Raw genomic sequence first — 21562 nt, forward strand, 5'->3', positions numbered from 1 at the left:
CAGGCACAACCAAACCCTGGTCTTGCTTTCAGTTAGGAGAGGAGGAAGCTGGATACCAAATTTGGCCTTAGTTCTTCCCAGTTAGGAGGAGTCTTGAACAAACAGACTCACAGACAGCCACACTCTAAACTAGATATTATGTGACCGGGTGAGGCCAGATGACAACAGGTGAATATTCGAAGAAAGGTATGTTAGCTCTAGATCAGTGTTTCTGAAAGTGTTCCATGGGAACACTTAGAGAAGCACATTAACTGGCCACCTGGGTTTGTTTACTTACCAGCGCCGCAGCCATGGAGCTTCGTGACTCCCATTGGCTCCGTTTCGCTCTTTGCAACCAATCGGAGCAGCGGGAAGCGGTGGCTCTAATGCAATTTGTCCTAAGGTACTTAAGGAACTGGCTGAAGCAATCTCTGAACTGTTAAAAATTACATATGAGAACTCATGGAGGAAAAGTGAAGTCCCAGAGGACTAGAGAATGCCAAACATAATACCTATCTTTAAAAAGGACCCAGGGAATTATAGATGACTTACCCTAACTTTTGATACTTGGAAAGATATAGGAACAAATTTATTTAAACCATCACTTTGTAAGCACCTAGAGGATAATTGGGTGATGAGTAATAACCAACATGGATTTGTTCAGAACAAAATCATGCTAAACCAACCCAATTTCCTTCTCTGATTAGGTTACTGGCTTAATGGATATGGTGAAGCTATAGACATGCTATATCTTGATTAATAAGGCTTCTGACATAGTCCCACATGACAGTCTCATAAGCAGTCTAGGAAAATGTGGTTTCAATGGAATTACTATCAAGGTGGGAGCAAAAGTGATTGAAAGACTACTTTAAAGAGTAGTTATCAATGGTTCACTATCAAACTAAGTGGACATATCTAGTGCATGGATTCTCAAACTTCATTGCACTCTGATCCCCTTCTTTTAATAAAAATTAGTGTGTGACCCAAGGAAGGGGAGGGGGAGACCAAAACTTGAGCCCACCTGAGCCCCACCGATCTGATTGGAGGGCCAAATCTAAAGACCAAGACCTACTGCCCCTGGGGGGTAGGGGAGAGGCAGAGCTCAAGGGCTTCAGACCTGAGAGGGTGGCTGTAACCTAAGCCCTGCCATTCAGGATTGAAATCCTTGGGCATTGGCTTTGGCCCAGGGTGGTGAGGTTTGGTCTTTGTGCCTGAGCCCAGTGCCCCACCAAGTCTAACACCAGCTTGGGAACCCCTTTAAATTGGGGTTGTTAACCACTTTGTGGTTCCAACCTACAGTTTGAGAACTGCAGATCTACTGTGATCCTGAAGGTCTCTCTTGGGTCCCATACTGTGCAATATTTTCATCAATGACTTGGACAATGGAGTATAGATCATGCTTATAAAATCTGTGGATCATACCAAGCTGGGCAATGGAGCTTGCAAGCACTTGGTTGGAGGACAGCATTATAATTCAAAATGACCTTGACAAATCGGAGAGTTGGGCTGAAGTCAAGAAGATAAAATTTAATATACGATACTTTGGAAGAGGAAATTGAATGCACAACAAGAAAAGGAGGGAATAACTGGATAGGCAGTGGTACTGGTGAAAAGGATCAAGAGATTATAGGGGATCAGAAACTGGATACGAGTCAACAGTGTGATGCAGGTGCAAAAAAGGTACATCAACAGGAGTGATGAATGTGAGACATGGAAGATAGTGGTTCTAATCTTCTTGGCACTGGTGAGGTCCCATCTGGAGTAGCATGTCTAGATTTGAGTGCAGCACTTTAAGAAAACTATGGGCAAATTGGAAAAAGTTCAGAGGAGTGCAGCAAAAATTACAGAAGGTTTAGAAAACCTGACCTATTAGAGTCAAGAAAACTTGACATGTTTAGTTTTGAGAAGAGAAAACTGAGAGGGGACCTGATAAGTCTGTGATGAATTGTATAAATCCCACACTAAAACTGATGAGGTTAAAGAGCAGTTCTGGACCCAGATGACCCTTCCTATCTGTACCTGCAGAGCATGCTCCAAATGGAGGTAGAACTTGGAAAGGAAGCCAGACAGCTCAGCAAGGGACCAGCAAGGCAAGGAGAAGGAACTGTGCTGGAAGCTCCTGGGAAGGGTTGCTGCAGAAGCCTCTTTTGGAAAAGAGGAGACAACTTCTGGGCCAGACTGAAGACAAGGGCACCGTTTTGGGAGAGCGGGAGGGAGGGGGCACAAGCACAGTTTGCTTTCTTCCCATTCCCCTGACAATAAGGGAGTGAGGGAAAAGTACTTGGGTTCCATGAATTACTTCTCTGCTTGCTCCCTTCTCCAGCCAGCAGTGAGAGGCATGCACAGAAACTGTGTACTTTTCCCTTTTTCCCTTATCGTCAGGGAAACTGGAAGAAAAGCAAGCTGCATCCCAGAATGCATGCCTGCATGCACCTGAAAAGGCGCCCTTGCTGAAGGTGCAGTTTTTCAATTACCTTTTTTGCTACAGATTGCAGAACGTGAATAAGTGAGTGGGTGGTAGGCAGTGGCCAAAGTAGGGCAGCTTTAAGGTGTTCCTGAGTACTGGACTTTTGACAATCTTTGCAGGGCCCTGGAGAACATCCTGGTAGAATGTGAGGGTTTGGGCTCCCCTACCAACCCTATTTCACACTAAGAAGGGACTTCCCCCTAATCACTAGGGCCGTGTCCAGACTCAGGGGTTTTTTCGGGAAAAGTAGCCTTTTCCCAAAAAAACTTCCCCTGCGTCCAGACTCAAGCCGCGTTCTTTCGAAATTATTTCGAAAGAACGCGGCTTTTCTTTCGATGGCGGTAAACCTCGTTTCACGAGGAAGAACGCCTTCCTTCGAAAGTTCCTCTTTCGAAGGAAGGCGTTCTTCAATGTAAAGAGGCCGTCTTCGAAAGAGAGCATCCAGACTCGCTGCGTGCTCTCTTTCGAAAAAGCGGATTTCTCTTTCGAAAGATCCGCCTGCAGTCTAGACGCGATCTTTTGAAAGAGGCTCTTTCGAAAGATGCTTTCGAAAGAGCCTCTTTCGAAAGAAGCCTGCAGTCTAGACATAGCCTAGGTGCCACTTCTAGTAACTGTTAGCATCATACTGTGTTAAGGGCTACTATAAAGTAGCCAGTGATCAATTGTTCTCCATGTCCAGCAAAGTAGTAAGAAGAAAAAGAAGTAATGGGCTTAATATACAGCAAGGGAGATCTAGGTTAGATGTTAGGAAAAACTTTCCAACGATAAAGATAATTAAGCACTGGAATAGACTTTCAAGGGAGGTTTTGGAATCTGCATCCTTGGAGATTTTTAGGAACAGTTTAGACAAAGACCTGTTAGGAATGATCTAGGTATCCTGATCCTGTCTCACTGTGGGTCCTCCTTGAGATCCTTTGCAGCCCTACATTTCTATGATTCTGTAGAAGGCTGTCCTCCCCTTGTCTGTTTTTTTTGTTGGCTAGCACCAGGAGCCTTACACAGTCCATTGCCTACAGAGTCCCTTAGGAGAATCTGATTTGGGGATGTTGAAGAAATTGGCTCCTCGTCCCTTCCAACTCCCATGTGTCTCTCTGCAGGAGCTGTCCACAATGTAGTCCTTAATTAGAAAGGGTATTTGTTGAAGGAATAACTGTTCCACTTTGGTGAGCCATGCAAGCAAACAACTGAGATATTTTATATGGAACACTTCGGTATCTGAATGGTATAAGAAGTATGAACAGCTTTAATTTACTTATTGAATTCTGGAAATGGAGGCCTGGAACAGTCATGGATGGGCTTTGGGAATGTTAATTATTTGTGTACATGAACAAGCTTATAAATGCTTGTTTTTGCAGTCTTATTTTGCTCATTGAGGCTAGATGTCCGTGCCAAAGAAAAGGAGGAAGAATGAATTATATATTTTTTACCCATTCTACAGACACTTTCTGGGCTTGATACAATGCCTGTTACAAACCATGAATTGCTGTCCTACTGAGCCACTTCATCGTGCCTATATTCAAAGTAAGCAGGGAACCGTTATACTAATCCACTGCACCATCATATCTCTAGTAAACACAAGAAAGTGATTGCTTTGAATATTTATTTTGACGCAAGGAGTGTTAAGTCTTTTATTTGGCAACACATACCGCTAATTGATTGACATTCTCAACTTCGTTACATTAATTGTGCAAGTTCTGTTCTTGCAACCACCATTTTTTCAGAAAGGTTTCTAAGTAACATTTGGCTTTGTGAGACTAGAATACCACAACAACCTCAGAGTGGTTCACCTCTGCAATTAGGATGGTTTTAAAACATGAAAGAGAACTGATTTGTTTTTGCTTTCTTTTTAATCAGGTGCGATTATATGCAAGACCTGATGCCATCAGAAGAGGATCTGGGGACTATGCTCTAAATATTACAAGGAGACTCATTGAGTTTTATGAAGACTACTTTAAAGTGCCCTATTCCTTGCCAAAATTAGGTAAGATTTTTCTGAGAACACTGATTATCCAAGGGAACTCTATTCTAGAGGTTAGAAAATAAGGTTGTTTTTGCTGGTAGACTTCAAGGTGAAGAATTTGAGGGGTTAAGTTAGAAAGGACATTGAACAGGAAATTGTAAATTCTCTTACAGAGAAGAAGCCAATTTTTCACCTCTTCATCATCTTGCCTTTAGGTGCAGCTAGTAACAACAATCAAATCTATTAGGCATTTAAACTCTAGAGAATAGAAGCTTTGCTAATCAGTTTCTGCTTTCCTGATGCTCAGCATGTTGGGCCTCACTCTCATTAGATAGCCCTCAGGTTATGTTTGTTCAGTCATATGTATATCTTGATTGCTCAGCTGCAGAAAGGGATTAGAATTGAAAATAACTCTGGACATGGGAAGTTTACAACATTTAAAGAAAATATTTGTTGATTAGCATAGTTTCATAATGATGATTAATATATGCTTGAAAACATTACTGCTTATTGAGAGAATTGTGAGCTTATTTTGATGTTCAGATGATTCATTTAAAAAATTGACATTTTTTATACATTTTTCCATCAGTATCCCACCCCCGTTCCCTCAGTTATTTCATACTATATTGTTACATACTTCCTCCTTAGGAATATGTTTGATCAAGATCCAGAAAAAAAATATTGCTCAGCAACAAGAATAAAGCTTGTATTTGATCACAAATGTTAGAGTTTGAACCACAGGTGTTCCTTCCTTGAGCTCAGGGCCTATTTCATTAAAGCACTAGCCTGCTGGGTAGCTTTATTAGTCTTTCAAGTAATGGTGTAGTAGATAGATAAAGTAATTAGTATTGTTTGAAGTGGGTGTTGCATGCATTTTAAATAAGAATGATGTGACTTTTTTTTTGTCCTTTTAAAATGATGGGATGCAAGCAGTGTTCTGTTAGAGGCATGGATGCTTATAAACATTGAACTCTCTTCTGACTACAAGTTACTGTTTGTTTGTATTTTCGTCCCTCGATTTAGCACTGCCTACCCAAGAAGTTGTGACATGTAGTTGTGACAGAAATATTTTTGGGGCATTGCTGAACCCCAGCTGGAGAAGTCAGAAACTTCTCCACATGATATTATAATGAATAAATAATGCTTGCTTGGCAGCTGAAGTTCCCCACTCACTTTAACAAGTAATTAAAAGGAAAAATTGGATATCTTTCTTCCCTTTGAAAATTTATAATTTGCAAAGAGATTCAGATGATTAATGTAGATAGTTTAAAATGGTCATCTGGTAATAGTAAGTAGAGATTGGGTCTACTTATGTACATTTTTAACAAAACATAATTGCCTTTCACCTTAATATGTTTTACTTGTTGTTGCTACAAAGCATTGTATTTTGTTAAAATATGTCAGAGAATGAATGCTTTGCAGTTTAGTCTATTTATAGGATTATACTATAAAACACTATACTGAATGTGTAGTTTTTCTACAATAAATTATATTAAAATGACTAATTTAGGATTAAAATCTAATGCTATTAGGTTTCTAGTGTATGGAGACTTTGTTATGATATAGTAATACTATAGAAAGCATAATACTATAGAAAGCTTAGGGTGACCATATTTTCCTATGCTGAATACAGGATAGTGGGTAATATTACTTATATTCAAGAGAGTTCAGTGGCAATCATAACTATACTGTACAAACTTTTAAATAAACATCTAGTTGACAGAATCTCAGTTAAAGAGTTACCACACAGATGGAGTTTTTTTATTTAGCTTCTTTAAGGTATGTGAGGAGAGAGGACACTCACGCACATATACACTCTCCCATATACCCTCTCACAAGGGGATGAGGGTGATTGACCACCTTGACCCATCCCTCTCTCCCAGTGCTATCCGCCTTCTATGTCTGGAGCATCCACCTATCTTGTTACCTGGTGCCACGTCTTCTCAATGCAACATGTGGTGGGTATTCAGGATCACAGACCTCCCTCCCAAAATTTGTCAGAGTTCACACCATGGGCAGAAGCAGCCTTTCAGCACTGAAGGAAGGAAGGGATGGGAGCTGCTTGCAGCTACAGGGTAGTGGAGGTTGGGGTAGGGACTGACCTGGCCTTTGTATTGGAGAGGTCCTCTCTTCCCCCCTGCCCCTGCCTCCTACCCCGTGATGGAAAGCATCTTGTCCCTTCCTGCCTGCACAGTGTCAAAGGCAGCTAAACCTCCAAGTTGCTGCTGGCCATCGGCATATCCCAGCCACCTTCTGTCTCCTGCATGCAGTGTGGACAGGAAGGGGTCAGTCCCTAAGGACGCATTGTGCTCCAGGGCTCAGAGAATCTGTCTACAGGGATTTCAGCTAACCGGGCCAGAGAGATTGCCCAGTAGGGGAGGGTGCTTGGAGAGAGAGCAGTACTACATGCTTTGGGGGTAGAATCTAGGATGGGGCAGTTTATGAAGAGGGTGTTATGCCCTTATCTGGGTAGTTGCTGTGGATCCTGCAGGGTTGAGATGCAAAAAGGCTGGAAATAGCTTTCTCATTACCATTTCAGAGTTTCGCTGAGGGTGGAGAAGCTTCCCCATGCCAGCACTGTGTGGGGCTTTGGCAAATGCAGGACTTGGCTCTTTCTGGACAGTTCCCTGGGGCATAGAGCCTTCTGCTTTCCCTAGGTGCCAGCCTAGCTAGAGGCTGTCAGGTGTGGGGGGGAGGAAGAAGCTTGCCAGGAAGGCTCTTGGTGAGCTGAATGATTTGACCAGGGGTTGGTTGTCTGCACAGTTCTAGGAGCAGGATATAGAGGAGCAATGGAGCCCGTGGGCAGTAGCGGCACACATTGTAACCAGCCACAGCCAGCTCACACTCTCCAGCCACCATTACAAGTAGCCAGTGCTGGCTGGAAACAGAGACAGGGTAGGGTGGGACACGAATGTATTGATCAAGAACTGGCAAGCAGCAGGAACTGCATTCATGGAGCAGCAGAGGGAGCTGCCAGCCTTGCATGCTTCAGTTTTGCCCAACCACCAGTCTTGCACTCCCATCATTAGCTGCTGGACCTGCCCCCACTCACCACTGGTAGGTGGGCAGCTCGCGAGCAAGGATTTGTTCAGTACTAATGAGAGGGGAGAGAGAGAAAATATGGGACAATTGGTTTAAATATGGGACTGTCCCTTTAAAAATGGGACATGTGGGCTCCCTAAATTAATTAGTTTATAGGATAAGAAACATAATTTTCAAAGTAACATACAGAGCACCCCGAGTGTACAATTTGTTTAGTGTAAGTCTGCTGGGGAAAATGTTGTAATTACCTCTGTGGTCCACAAATGTAAGTCTAATTGGTTTATATTCCTAAATCACATCAGCATTTTTGAAATGTTGCCTGCTATGTGTCTTGATATTTTCCTTTCCAGTTCAGCAAAATTGTTAAGTCAGTTGACCCACTGCTGTCATGTGCTATGCTCTTTCGTATGCATTGTGTTGTTATACTGCCCTATTAACAGCTAGTAGTTCTTGGTCAGGCCGGTCATTGTCTGATTCTTCTCCCATTTTGACCATATGTATGATGTGTGTGTGGGGCGTGTGGACTCCTTGTATGTTGGCATTTTTGAAACGTCTGTGTAGATTCATAGATTCCAAGGCCGAAGGGAGCACACTGGAAATCATGTCTGACCTCCTGTATAACACAGGCCATAGAGCATCCTTAAATTATATCAAGAGCCGGTGGGCAGCAGAGATGAAAGGTAACCAGCCTCGTAAAATCCAATCTTTATTTAAAATTATCAGTGATAGAGAATCCATCAGGAGCCTTGGTAAATTGTTCCAAAGATTAATTGCCCTCATTATTAAAAATCTAAACCTTAGTTCCCATCTGAATCTGTCTAGCTTTAACTTCCAGATACTGGACTATCTTACACCTTTCTCTGTTAGATTGGCAATTAGTTCAATTTCTGTGCCAGTCTGTCATGCGCTTTGATTTGGGCATTCCAAACTGGCTCCAGTTATTTGAGCTTGTCTCAGAGTGGGCTAAAAGTCTTCTTATGAACCAGTTTGGCTCGCCAATGTGGTTGTGTGATTTGTTTTTGACTGTGTTTTCACTGCTGCAAGTACACAAGGACAATTTAAGTTAGGATATATAATTACTTAAATGTATGTGTATGTGTCTAAATGTGTGCGTATAAAAGTGTGTGTGTGTGTATGTCTGTGTATTCTGGTTAGCAAAGGGAACTCCTCAAATTTAGTGAATGATTAGATTCAAATCAACATCTTTTAATGGTAATAAACCTCTGTTAAGGAAAATAACTAAAAAGTACAAACACAAAACAATTAAAATGTGTTACTTAAATCATGGTTTCCTGCTTGCTGATTAAAATTTGTGATTTAAATTGCTTTGATTTAAATCAATCTGCCTGATAAACATTCTGTTTTTCAAACGTCTGTGGTGCCTTTGGTGGAGTTGTTATAGAATACCTGGTTCATCACAGTTACCAGAGAGGACCAGTATGGGTTGAGGCAGGGAGCTTAAAAATATAGGAACTAGGGATGTTAAAACAGTTAATCAGTTAAATACTAATGCTTAATCAGTTAACCATTTAACATAGGGTCTACTGCCCAGCCCTCTGCAGCCGTAGGGTCTAGCCATGGCCATGATGTCCCATCGCAGGTCCTTTTGTGGCCACGAGGTCCTGTTGCAGCTGTGGGGCCCTGCCATTCTGCTCACTGGCCTGTCTGTTACTCCGGCCCGATGTGGCTGGCCAATGCTGGAGTTCGCCGACAAGGGCCTTTTAACTGATAAACATGCTGGTAAGCCTTATGATTAGTGGTATGCTGACTTGTTAGCCATTCCACATCACTGGTTAGCGGATTCTCTGGTTATTGCTTAAGGCATGTTTCTTTGTGTAACCCTTCTGCTAGATAGTACTGGCAGCAGCCAGGGCCGGTTTCAATATCTAGGGGTTCCTTTTCATCCATCCCACACAGAAATGGCTTGAGCCCCCACCCAGTAGCCTAGGAAATTCACATATACCCCTATGTGCCTCTGAGAGGCACTGCTTCTCTATTCGTAAGCACAGAGTCTGAGCGTAGAAAAAAAACTTTTAATGAAAGAGGGAAAGAAGTAACATGGCATTAACTTAGAAAAACGCCACAGAGTTCATAACCAACCTGTGAATAAATGTCCCAGCTCAAGTGGATTGAGCAATGTCCTTTGCCTTTCCAGCTCACAAGTCCAGCAATGTAAGTGTCCTATTCACATGCCTGACCTTTCTCTGTACCCCACTCACAGTTGCTGCCCTTGGTCAGGGCAGCCCAGAGCTGAGAGGTGACTTTCAGAGCTCACCTCCCACCTTTAGGGGGGTGGAGATAGGAGACATCTCACCCACTTAGTTGGCCACTCACTGGTACTCCTGCCAGCTGCCCTGCTGGTCACCTGCTACCGCTCCCACCAGCCACCTGCTGACTGCGTACTCCTGCCAGCCCCCCTTCTGCTGCTCCTGCCAGCCACCCTCCAGCTGCTCCCTCCAGCTGCTCCCGCCAGCTGCCTGCCAGCTGTGTGCTCCTGCCAGCTTCTCTGCCGGCCACTTGCTCCTGCCAGCCGCCCTGCTGGCTGCCTGCTGGTCATGTGCTTCTGCCAGCTGCCCTGCTGGCTGCCTACTGCTGATGGGTTTGGATCTGGGCCAAACCTAGTGATTTCAGCTCTCTGTAATTCCAGCTTGTCAGTGATTTCAGCTCTTGACCCATAGTACAGGCCAGCAGAAAATAAAGAGATCCCTTATGGAGTCTGCTTTAGTTCTGTCCTTAGAAGTGGGCGGAGGAGAGGAGGGGAGAGGAGACAGGTTGAACCAGTCTTACAGCTCACACATAGAGGACATGTAGTCTGATGGTTCAAGCTCCTTCTCCCCCAATCTAATCCACTTGAGTCTGGAAGGGGGAGGCATGTCCATCCGAGATTCTTTACAATGACAGTGTCTCTCCTGCAAGCACTGGTGGTCATATTTTATAATTACTAAATTTAGGGTTAACATGGTTTGTGAGCTTACAACAGCCAAAGTAGTTACAATAGGCAAAATTCCATTCTAACAATTGACCATCCATCAATCTTCACCAGCCCCTGCAGGCACGCAGGCAGGTGCTGCATCAGACTTCAATTCCTGACCCAGAACCAGAGCAGAAGGAGCCATACTCAAGTGGGAGGGGAGGGTAAAGATGGAGGGGATCAAGTAAGGAAGAAGGGGAAAGCAGTGAGTGACTCGGGGAGAGAAGAGCATGGGTGACAGGGCTTTGGGGGGGAAGAGTGATACTGGAAGTGGGGCCTCAGGGGGAGAGACAGGCCAGACACGGGTTATTAGAAAGCTGAGAGCCCTAAATGTTATAAGGAGAAAGGCCACATTTAGCAGGATTTGTCACAAGTGTTAAGAAACAACTGAGACTTTTATTACCGCAGTCTATAACATCGCAAATATAGAAAGTTAAGAAAGAGACAGGATAATTGTTGGCATAAGAGACTCCAGTTTATCAGCACAATTTCATTTAGAGCCAGATGTCTTACTAGCAAAAGCTATAGCTGTAGTGAGAAATGTGAGAAACAATAAAGAAGCAGCTCTGTGACTTGCGTGAAGGAAGGAAGACTGCATTAGAAAACGTTGACATAGTAAAGAGAAAAGGCACAAATGTGAACAAAACAAATTCACAGCATAAGAATAGCATACAACTAGAGAAGTAGACCCAAAGAACTTTAATAGAAGGGCTGTTTGAAAAAGCTATGGAATGTGTGACAAGAAACCAAGCCACCAGTTCGTAACAATGACCAGCTAATATAGAAGATGCCACAAAATCGGACATTTTGCAATAGCATGCAAGTCTCCAAGAATAATGGATATTACCAAGAGAGAGTATTACCATCAGATCTTAATAAGACAATATTTCTAGGGACTATACCCTCAATAGACTAGACACCAACTTAGTACACAAGTGTTAATCTAAGTGGTTGAAACCTTACATTTAAAATTGATACTAGGGCAGCAGTCACTGCAATCAAAATAAAAGATTATAATTGATTCCAGGATGAAGATCTGCAAAGACCAAATAAGATTCTGAGTGGGGCTAGTAACATAATGTTGGATGTTTGTGACCAATTCTCTGGAAAACTGGAGTAAGTATATTAAGTTCTTCTTCACCAGATCATATATGTAATTCAAGGACTGACAACTGCCATACTAGGCTTCCACCAATATAAGGACTATATCTAGCAGAGCAACTGGCAAGCATTAATAGCAAGAACGAAACAGTACAGATGCAGCCACACATCTTCATAGGCTGAGGAAGGAGTAAAATTAAAACTGGTGCCATTCGCGATTCCCTTTGCTCTCATAGCTCCACACTTCATTTCTACAGCCATTCTAAGGAAAGAAGAATGAAAGAGAATGAATATAGAGAAATTATTTTCAGAATAGAAGAACCCACTGAATGGTGTGCAGTGAAGAGATCATTATAGTATTGAAATCCAATGGCGATATCCACATTTGTGTGGATCTTACACAACTTAATAAAAACATGTGCAAAGAAAGACACACAATTTCTGCAGTGGACCAGACATTGGCTCAGTTATAAGAAGCCAAAGTCTCTTCAAATTTAAATGTTATAAGGAGGCTTCTGGAAATACCCCTTGCTAAAGAATTTTGTCTACATTTACCACCCTGATTCAGTTGTCTTGCATTTCAGCATTTCCAAAAGAGAATCTCTCACATTGCATCAGGTTTACTTGACACCCTTGGCTGTGCAGATGATGAGTTGGTAGATGTCAGAGCTAAATATGAACATGTTGAGCGACTAGCTGTAATTTTGAGATGCTTCCAGCATGCCAGTCTAAATCTGAATGAGAATTGTGAATTTGGAAAAGAGCAGTTAAAATTTATGGGAGACATAATTAGCAAATAAGGAATTCAGACAGATTCAGAAAGGATGACAGTACATTCTTATTCTTGTAATACTTCAGAAAGATATGCTGTCTTAAAGACATCAGGAACACCAAGGTATAAACAAGTGCAGGGCACAGGCACAAAAATCTATACTGTGGCCCACTCTGAGTAGGCAAATTCAGGTCCTAGTAGAAGGCCACGTGGGACTGGTACACTCCATCACTGGGGAAGCTAGGTCTAACCAGACTCACCTTGTTGAAGAAGTCTCTCCATCGTGTCAGAGCCCCGGCTGGGCATGCTCGGGCTGCAACCCAGTTATCAAGGCCTATAGAGAGACTCAGTCTGGGTGGGCTGCTGAGAGGGAGGGAGTCACTGCCAGAGCTCCTGCAGACAAACTGCCAGAGGGACTGGATCTGGAGACCAGACTCCAGTGCCACTGAAGATCTGGGGGAAGGACCCTGGAAGGATTTCAGCGGAAAATGGTAGGATGTTGCCTGGGGTGGGAGATTGTATCCTGTGGAACTCATTGTGTTTCAGTAGGATTCACTGCTGAGTGAGCAGTGGACCACATCTCTGCTAATAGGGCCCTGGACTGGGACCCAGTAGAGTAGGGAGGGCCTGGATCCCCCTACCACCTCCTCAATCCCCAGCCCGTAGGGCCTGCGTCTGCTTATTACTGACTGTGGCTGCTAGACTGCACTGCTCCAAGCGAGAAGGGTCTTGATTACTGACTTTGGCAGTGAGGCCAAACGGCCCCAGTGAGAGGGCCATGTGTTTAGGATAGGAGAGGAATTGCTGAATGTGCTGGGTTGGGGTGTGATTTCAAGAGCCCTGGGGACTCAACTACTCCCCCTGGAATGGGATGAGTATACAACCTAGTCACAGGCTACAATGTATGTAAGCTGGAAAAAAAATCACCAGAAGCATTACTCTCTCCCTTATTATAGTTAATTACTTTTCCAAATATGTTGACACTAAAGTTCATATTTACAAGATAGCTGGAAAAGAGGGTACGGTAGTCATTATGAACAGGACAGATAATGAATAGGAAGCTACCAGACAATTCACCACACCACATTCTCCAGGCCTCTTTCTTCCAATCCCACTGAGGACTACTGAAAGAAACTACACCATCTGCTCATGAAACTCCCTGCTACAACTTGAGACCAAATCTAAACCTCCCCCCCCCCCAAATCTCTGACCAGGTTTTTTTTATCTGCTACTCAAGATCTATAAATCTGGAAATCCCAGATGTCCCATCATCTTAGGCATCGGCACACTTTTATAGCAGGATTATCTGGTTATATTGAATCTTTCCTCAGACCCTATAATACCAGCACTCTTAGCTACCTTTGAGACATCACTGACTTCCTGAGGAAACTACAGAACATCAGTAATCTACCTGAAAATGCCATCCTGGCCACCATAAATATAGAAGCTCTTTACACCAACAATCCACATGACAATGGGCTGCTAGCTGTCAAGAACACTACCCTGATTATGCCACAGCACACCTGATGGCTAAGCTATGTGACTTTGTCCTCATCCACAACTATTTCCAATTTGGGGACAACTTATATCTTCAAGTAAGTGTCACTGCTATGGGCACCCGCATGGCCCCACAATATGCCAGCATTTTTATGGCTGATCTCAAACATTTCCCCAGCTCTTATCCCCTAGCACCCTTCTTCTACTTATGGTACATTGATGACATCTTCACAGCAAGAAGATCCTTGAAGAATTCCACAGGGATTTCAACAATTTCCACCTCACCATCAACCTTAGCCTGGACCAGTCCGTACAGGAGATCCACTTCTTTGTCACTGCAGTAAACATTAACATGATAGCTATATTAACACTACCCTATACTGGAAACCTACTGACTGCTATTCTTACCTGCATGCTTCTAGCTCCCACCCAAGACACATCACATGATTGACTGTTTACAGCGAGGCCCTTAAGATACAACTGGATTGCTCCAGTCCCACAGACAGAGACACACACACCTACAAGATCTTTATCAGGAATTCTTAAAACTTAAATGCTCATCTGGAGAAGTGGAGAAACAGACTGACAGAGCCAGACAAGTATCCAGGAATCTACTACTTCAAGATAGGCCCAACAAAAAAATATAACAGAACGCCACTGGTCATCACCTACAGTCCCCAGCTTAAACTCCTCCAGTGCATCATGTACAATCTACAACCCATCCTGGAAGATGATCCCTCCCTCTCACAGGCTTTGGGGAACAGGCCAATCCTTGCCTATAGACAACCCCTAACTGGAAGCAAATTATTTCCAGCAGCCACATATCACACCTCAGACACACTTAGGAATCTACCTCTGCAATAAACTCCATTGCTAACTCTTTCCACACATTAACAGGGAAGTGGAGAGAACAGTGAAGACTTTAAGAATACAGGCAAAAATCAGAAAAGCAGTCCATATGAAAGAATCCTAGTATATTGGTGAGTGCCTCTTGTGTCTGGACTGCTTCTGCAAGATTTCTAATGTGGAGATGACTAATGATGCTTTTACCTGTGGCATTGACACAGCCCAAACCTAAGTGTCCTGACCTGAAAGAACTTTGAAATAAAAATTCAGCAACAACAGAACTTCAGTGTTCAGTGCAGAGCAAAAGCACTACGGGAACTTAGACCGGGCAACAAAATTTGGCTCAGAAGCAAACATTTGGAACTGTCTGGAAATTGGGAGCAACTCGGATCCTACCTTGTGCAAACCACAAAAGGACTTTTCTGGTCAATCACATTCATCTTCATTATTTGCCACACAACAAAGAGAGGTACTCTGTCAGGAAACAAGCCCCATCCATGCACAAACTCAAGAGAACTGAGAAGACAATCTAGAAGACAGATCAGGCCCCTCAAATACTTGATCTTTACAATACTAATCAGAACTATTTAAATGCAGTTAATAAGGGGATATAGTTGTATAAATAGTTTTAAGGAATCATTCTCAGAGGGTATGTCTACACTTGCTCTCTAGTTCGAAGTAGGGATGCAAATGTAGGCGACCAAAATTGCTAATGAAGAACGGGATATTTAAATCCTAGCTTCATTAGCAATTTCAGTTGCCTACATTTGCATCCCTAGTTCAAACTAGGGAGCAAGTGTAGACTTATCCAGAGAGAAGTTGTTAATGGTTCACAGTCATGCTGAAAGGGCATAACAAATGGGAAAGGGATTCCGCAGGGGTCAGTTTTGGGACCACTTCTGTTCAATATCTTTATCAGTGATTTAGATATTGGCATAGAGAGTATGCTTATTAAGTTTGCAGATACCAAGCTGGGTAGGGTTCAAGTGCTGTAGATGATAGGGTCATAATTCAAAATGATCTGGACAAACTGGAAAAATGGTCTGAGGTAAATGGGATGAAATTTAATAAGGACAAATGCAGAGTACTCCACGTAGGAAGGAACAATCCATTTCACACATACAGAATGGGAACTGACAGTCTAGGTAGGAGTACTGCAGAAAGGGATCTTGGGGTCATAGTGGAGCACAAACTAAATATGAGTCAACAATATGACACTATTGCAAAAAAAAAAAAGCATACGTGATACATTAACAGGACTGTTGTGAGCAAGACATTAGAAGTAATTCTTCTGCTCTGCTCTGCGCTGATTAGGCCTCAACTGAAGTTTTGTGTCTAGTTCTGGGCACCACATTTCAAGAAAGAGGTGGAGAAACTGGAGAAGGTCCAGAGAAGAGCAAAAAAAAAAAAAAATTAAAGGTCTAGAAAATATGGGCTATGAGGGAAGACTGAAAGAATTGGGCTAGTTTAAAAAAGAGAAGAGTAAGAGGGGACACGATAGCAGTTTTCAAGTACCTAAAAGGGTGTTACAAGGAAGAAGGAGAAAAATTGTTTTCCTTGACCTCTGATGATAGGACAAGAAGCAATGGGCTTAAATTTGCAGCAAGGGAGGTTTAAGTTGGACATTAGGAAAATCTTCCTAACTATCAGGGTGTTTAAACACTGGAATAAATTGCTTAGGGACGTTGTGGAATCTCCAACACTGGGGATATTTAAGAGCAGATTAGATAGGCATCTGTCATGGAGAATCTAAATCAGGGCTACTCAGCTTTGGAAGCCCCAGGGGCCACAATGATACTCACAGGACATGCCGAGGGCTGCGACTTAAGTGTGGTTGCATATATATGCAATATATTCTTTCACACTGATGGGCATGAATACAAAGATTAAGGCAAAACTACACAAAACACAGGCCCCATTTAAGTCAGTTCTGCTGATATTAATAAAATGCAATATTTATCCGATTTCTATCAGATTACAGCACTTTTAATGAGCAATGACAGTCCAGGAATTTAACTGCTAAAACACGTATCAGCAGAAGACCATTATATTGATTACTTTTTTGTTTTGGTTCCCAGCTGTGGGCTGCATGTTGAACCCCACATCAACTCAAACTGCACTGTGGCCCACAAACAAACGGGCCGCGGGCCACAAGTGGCCTTCGGGCTGCATGTTGAGTAGCCCTGATTTAGAATGATAGAATAATAGGACTGGAAGGGACCTCAAGAGGTCATCGAGTCCAGCCCCCCGCCCTCAAGGATTGTACTTGGTCCTCGAGGAACAGGGTGATGGGCTTGCTGACCTCTTGAGGTTCCTTCCAGTTTTAGTAATCTGTGATTCTATGAATTGGAAGGGTTTTTTGTAAAGCTCTTTTGTGTGTGTATATATACATTGGCTTTATAATTTGTTCTAAATTTTTATGATAAAGAAAGGGAAATATGGAATGGTTATAACATTCTTGGGCCTCCATAGTTACAAGAGATGACAGGATATGTTGCAACTGGGAGATGAATAAATGTAGGAATTTTCTGGTTAGGGAGTGCTCTAGTTACTGCGTAAAGCATGACACTTTGTGTTTATGTCTTCACACTAAAACTTCGGAATACACTCTTGCAATATATTTCTGTGCCAAACAATATGCATGCTAGGAGTGAATATGGATTGAAGATCGAACAATTGAATGACCTCTTTCCACTCTAGAAGTTCTGCTGTCCGACTACACCCACTCACATTTTTCCTTGCCCTGGTACAGGAAGGGATCTAAGTAGTATTTTAAACTGATGATTCTCATATCCACTTCATTTTTGATGAATGAGTAGGTTGTCTGACAATTTGGGACATTTCTGCAAATCTGTAATAAAATTATGAGTATCGCAGTGGAGAATGGGTAATGGAATTAGGAGGAGCTATTGTTTGTTTAATTTTGCAATGATATATTTTAGTTTTTTTAAATTGATTTCTTGTGGGTGGTGAATGCAAAACATGCACTCCAGAATGCTGGTGAAAATTGACTGAAATATTACTTGTGTGGGAATTCTGCTCCATTGAACAATGCAGAATTTGAGTAGCATTAAAGTTCTGTGAAGAATTTCATTTTTCCCTGTAAAATTGGTGCTGCAGAGTTGTTGGCCTCCACTAGGTGATGCTGGACGGAGCAGAGCCTGACTGTCCAGTAGGCAAATACAAGATGCTGCCAGGAAGGAAAGGGGAACTGAAAGCTGAAGGGTTCCAGGCAACTTTGGTTTCTGTCACATCCTGAAGGAAGGCGGTGGTGTGCAAAAACTCCATACCAAGCTGGGACCTGGCATCAGGGTGTTTCTCTCTCTGGATCTGTGAGTTAGAGGTGTGGGTTTCTGGTTGTAAGTGCCTCTCAGCTGGGCTCTGGGGAATAGGGTTGTGAATGTCTGGGATGTGTTTTCCCCAAGCGGGGCTCTGTGGGGTAATGGTGTAGGAGTATAACAGAGAAATAGAAACTGAGTTGTTGTAGGGGTTTCTTAAACTCTCTACTTCTGGAAACAATTATGTTGACTGTATTGTTACAGGTGTACTTGCTGACAGGTATTTTGAATTAAATTACTCAAATATTTGAAAATGGCGTGATTATATTGTGTTATTTTGGCAAGTAAAATATGTAGAATTTTGCAAATTTTTTTAAAAAAATTGTGTGCAGAATTTGAAATGTTTTACGTAGATTTTAATTTTGATGATGTAGAATTCCCACAGGAGTACAAAATTCTCTTAATAAAGGGCCAGATAATTTGTTGTATGGGAATAACCTAATGCGGAGTCTAGAAACCCTATGAGATTACACTTATGAATTTTTTCCTGATATATTTTTTTCTGATGGCATATAGATTGGATTCCTCTGCACAGAATGAGTTCATCCCATGAATTCACCATGTAGGCATGAATCTTGGTAACTTTGTGCTTCTGTACTGGCTTTTAGCAACCTACAGCACAGTAGCATTACAGCTGTGTCTTTTTGTCTGATTTATATGTAGGTTCTCATCTGATCACCATAGCATCGGGGTGGCTCACAAACATTTATTTGCCTTTACAATATCCCTCCGAGGTAAAGAAGTTCTGTTACCTGTGTTTTATGGATGAGGAGTTGTGGCCCAGAGAGAATGAAAGATTTATCCAACATTACACAGAAAATCTGTGTCAGAGGCTCAGAGCCTCAGTTTAATTTAGATTTCTAGAACCTAACTCAGTAGATTAACCACAAGGCCATCCTTTCACAATGGGGGTGTGCAACAGAGTTCTGACTCAAGCAGCATTATGGTAGGTCTTGTTTTCACTGCAGTGTTACTTGGAAGATGGTACTGAGAAGAACTCTGGCTGCAACATAAAGCTGCTCTCTTATTGCAATATCCTTCAATGTGGTAGTCTGCCTATCCCACTCTTTTTGCTGCCCCTGGTAAAGAGAAGAAGGGTGTACATTTCTTTAATCTTTCCTCTTGGAGCCAGCACAAGAGTAAGCAAATCCTTCATTTGTTAAATGCTATAATGCATTAGAATATTATAACATTAAAATACAGGCAGTCCCCGGGTTACGTACAAGATAGGGACTGTAGGTTTGTTCTTAAGTTGAATCTGTATGTAAGTCGGAACTGGCATCCAGATTCAGCCGCTGCTGAAACTGATCAGTTTCAACAGCGGCTGAATCTGGACGCCAGTTCCGACTTACATACAGATTCAACTTAAGAACCCCAGGCGTCCCCAAGTCAGCTGCTGCTGAAACTGATCAGTGGCTGATTCCAGGAAGCCCGGGGCAGAGCAACTCTGCCTCGGGTTTCCTGTAGTCAGCCGCTGGTCAGTTTCAGCAGCGGCTGACTTGGGGACGCCTGGGACAGAGCAGCTCGGGTGCTGCTGGGTTGGTCCAGTAGCGCGGCCGCTCCTCGGCGCTACTGGACCAACCCAGCAGCACCCCAGCTGCTCTGCCCCAGGCGTCCTGATTCAGCCGCTGCTGAAACTGATCAGCAGCGGCTGAATCAGGACTCCTGGGGCAGAGCAGCTGGGGTGCTGCCGGGTTGGTCCAATAGCGCCAAGGAGCGGTGCTGCGGGACCAACCAGCAGCGTCCCACCTGCTCTACCACAGGCCCCGGGCTTTGCTCCACGTCTCCCTGGTCTGCTGGGGTGGGGACACTAGCTGCGTCCCCCCCCCAGCAGACCAGGGAGACGCGGAGCAAAGCGGCGGAGGACCCGGGCCAGACCGCGGCGCTTCCAGATCAGCGCCGCGGTCCGGCCCGGGTCCTCCGCCGCTTTGCTCCGCGTCTCCCTGGTCTGCTGGCTCCCCCAGCAGACCAGGGAGACGGGGAGCAGCTTTTCTCGCCCCGGAGGAGGCGGGCGGCGGGACCGGGTGTCCTGCCGCTCCAGTCCTCCGGGGCGAGAAAATCCCCATTCGTAACTGCGGATCCGACATAAGTCGGATCCGTGTAACTCGGGGACTGCCTGTAATCCCAAATGAAGTATTTGCTGCAAAACATGACAAATTCTGGTTTTATTGAGTTTTCTTTTCTGTAATGGTGTTGCATAGTAAACTTTTGAGTGGGTCAGTTTATTGCATGTTTTCTCTGTCAGTGTTCATGTACTGTAGCGGTGCTAGCTGTACAGCTACTGAATACAAAATCACTTCTTAATTAATTGTACATGGCCAATAAAAAGATTTTGGTTCTATCTTATACTGCATAGAAAACTGAGTATTTAAAATATTCAGCAGCTATGGGTGCAAACTCAGAAAATATTTTCCCAAAGTATGCAGTGATATGGGCTGCACTTTGGAAGGCAAGACTGGACCATTAGCGTATGTTGTGCAAATATTGTCAGAGAACCAGTATCAACTTTTAAATTACATTACTGGAGAATTGAAGTTGAAGAAATGTGCATTTATTTTTTTTTATTTACCACACTTTTAACAGAAACACAACTTCATAAAAACCAGAGAAAAATATTTAGACTTTTGCAAACAATTGGTGTATTTCAGCTCCATTCTATAATAAGATTGTTAGGGGTGGAAATTTTGATGAGATATATTGATAATCACTGGTACAATCAATATCACTATAATCTACATAAAGACATGGTGATGATAGATATAGAATGCAATGTGGAATAAAGCTTTATTGTCATTCCTTTTGGACGGCTGTGTAAGTTGCTACTCGTGATTTGCTGCAGACAGAAGTGATTCACCATTCATTAGATTCTCTGCTAACTTAATTGATTTACTCTTCATTGGATTTGCTCTTCATTTGATTCTGTTAACTTGCCATCATGCTTATGGTAGCAAGGTAGTTTAAAAAAAAAAGTTCTAGAATGAGCCCATGGTTGGACATCAGGAAGGCCTGACTTCTGATCTTTGTTTTGCCACTGACTGGCTGTATGGAATTTGGCAAGTTATTTCCCAGTTGATTTTTTGTGTCTCTAGGAGAAGCTCAGTATTTTTAAATCTTTTCCTGAATTAAGAAAAGTGTCCAAATCCAAATAACATTCATATTGGCCTCTCAACTAAAACAGACTATGAGGTCAGTAGGACTTTTAAATAGTTTAATAAAAAAAAATTAGGGTGGATGACATTTGTACTTATGAGGCAGATTGTACAATGCTTCAAGGGGATGCTAGGGCATTTTGCTGGGATATTGTGATGCCATGTGCTCGAAACCTGCTTATGGATGCTGAGGAATTTTTTGTAAGATTCTCTGACATTAAAAATCAGATATATCCAATTAGTGCCAAGCTAGGCAAGTAGAAGGGGTTGGGGCCATCAGCAGAGATAAGTTGTTCCTTGAGATTCCATAGAACTCCCTAACTCAGGTCTTGTCTACACCATGGGTTGTAAATTCTAATGCTTATTAGAGTGTTGTACACTAAGTGGTCCATGTATTTGAAACAGAACTACATTAACGTGCATTAGTGAACTTTCAGTAC

At 42.9% G+C, this 21562-nt stretch overlaps 1 protein-coding gene across 2 annotated transcripts in view; it reads left to right on the forward strand.

The window, feature by feature from the left end:
• Positions 1–21562, forward strand: part of TRHDE (thyrotropin releasing hormone degrading enzyme) — a 347541-nt gene that overhangs the window by 69851 nt on the left and 256128 nt on the right. For both annotated transcript variants that reach the window (XM_075931938.1, XM_075931934.1), the window contains exon 3: positions 4301–4427. In XM_075931938.1, the coding sequence (XP_075788053.1) occupies positions 4301–4427 (127 nt within the window). The remainder of the gene's footprint in view (positions 1–4300; positions 4428–21562) is intronic.

The sequence above is a fragment of the Pelodiscus sinensis genome, chromosome 1 (assembly GCF_049634645.1).
Source record: "Pelodiscus sinensis isolate JC-2024 chromosome 1, ASM4963464v1, whole genome shotgun sequence".
In the NCBI taxonomy this organism is placed as follows: Eukaryota; Metazoa; Chordata; order Testudines; family Trionychidae; genus Pelodiscus; species Pelodiscus sinensis.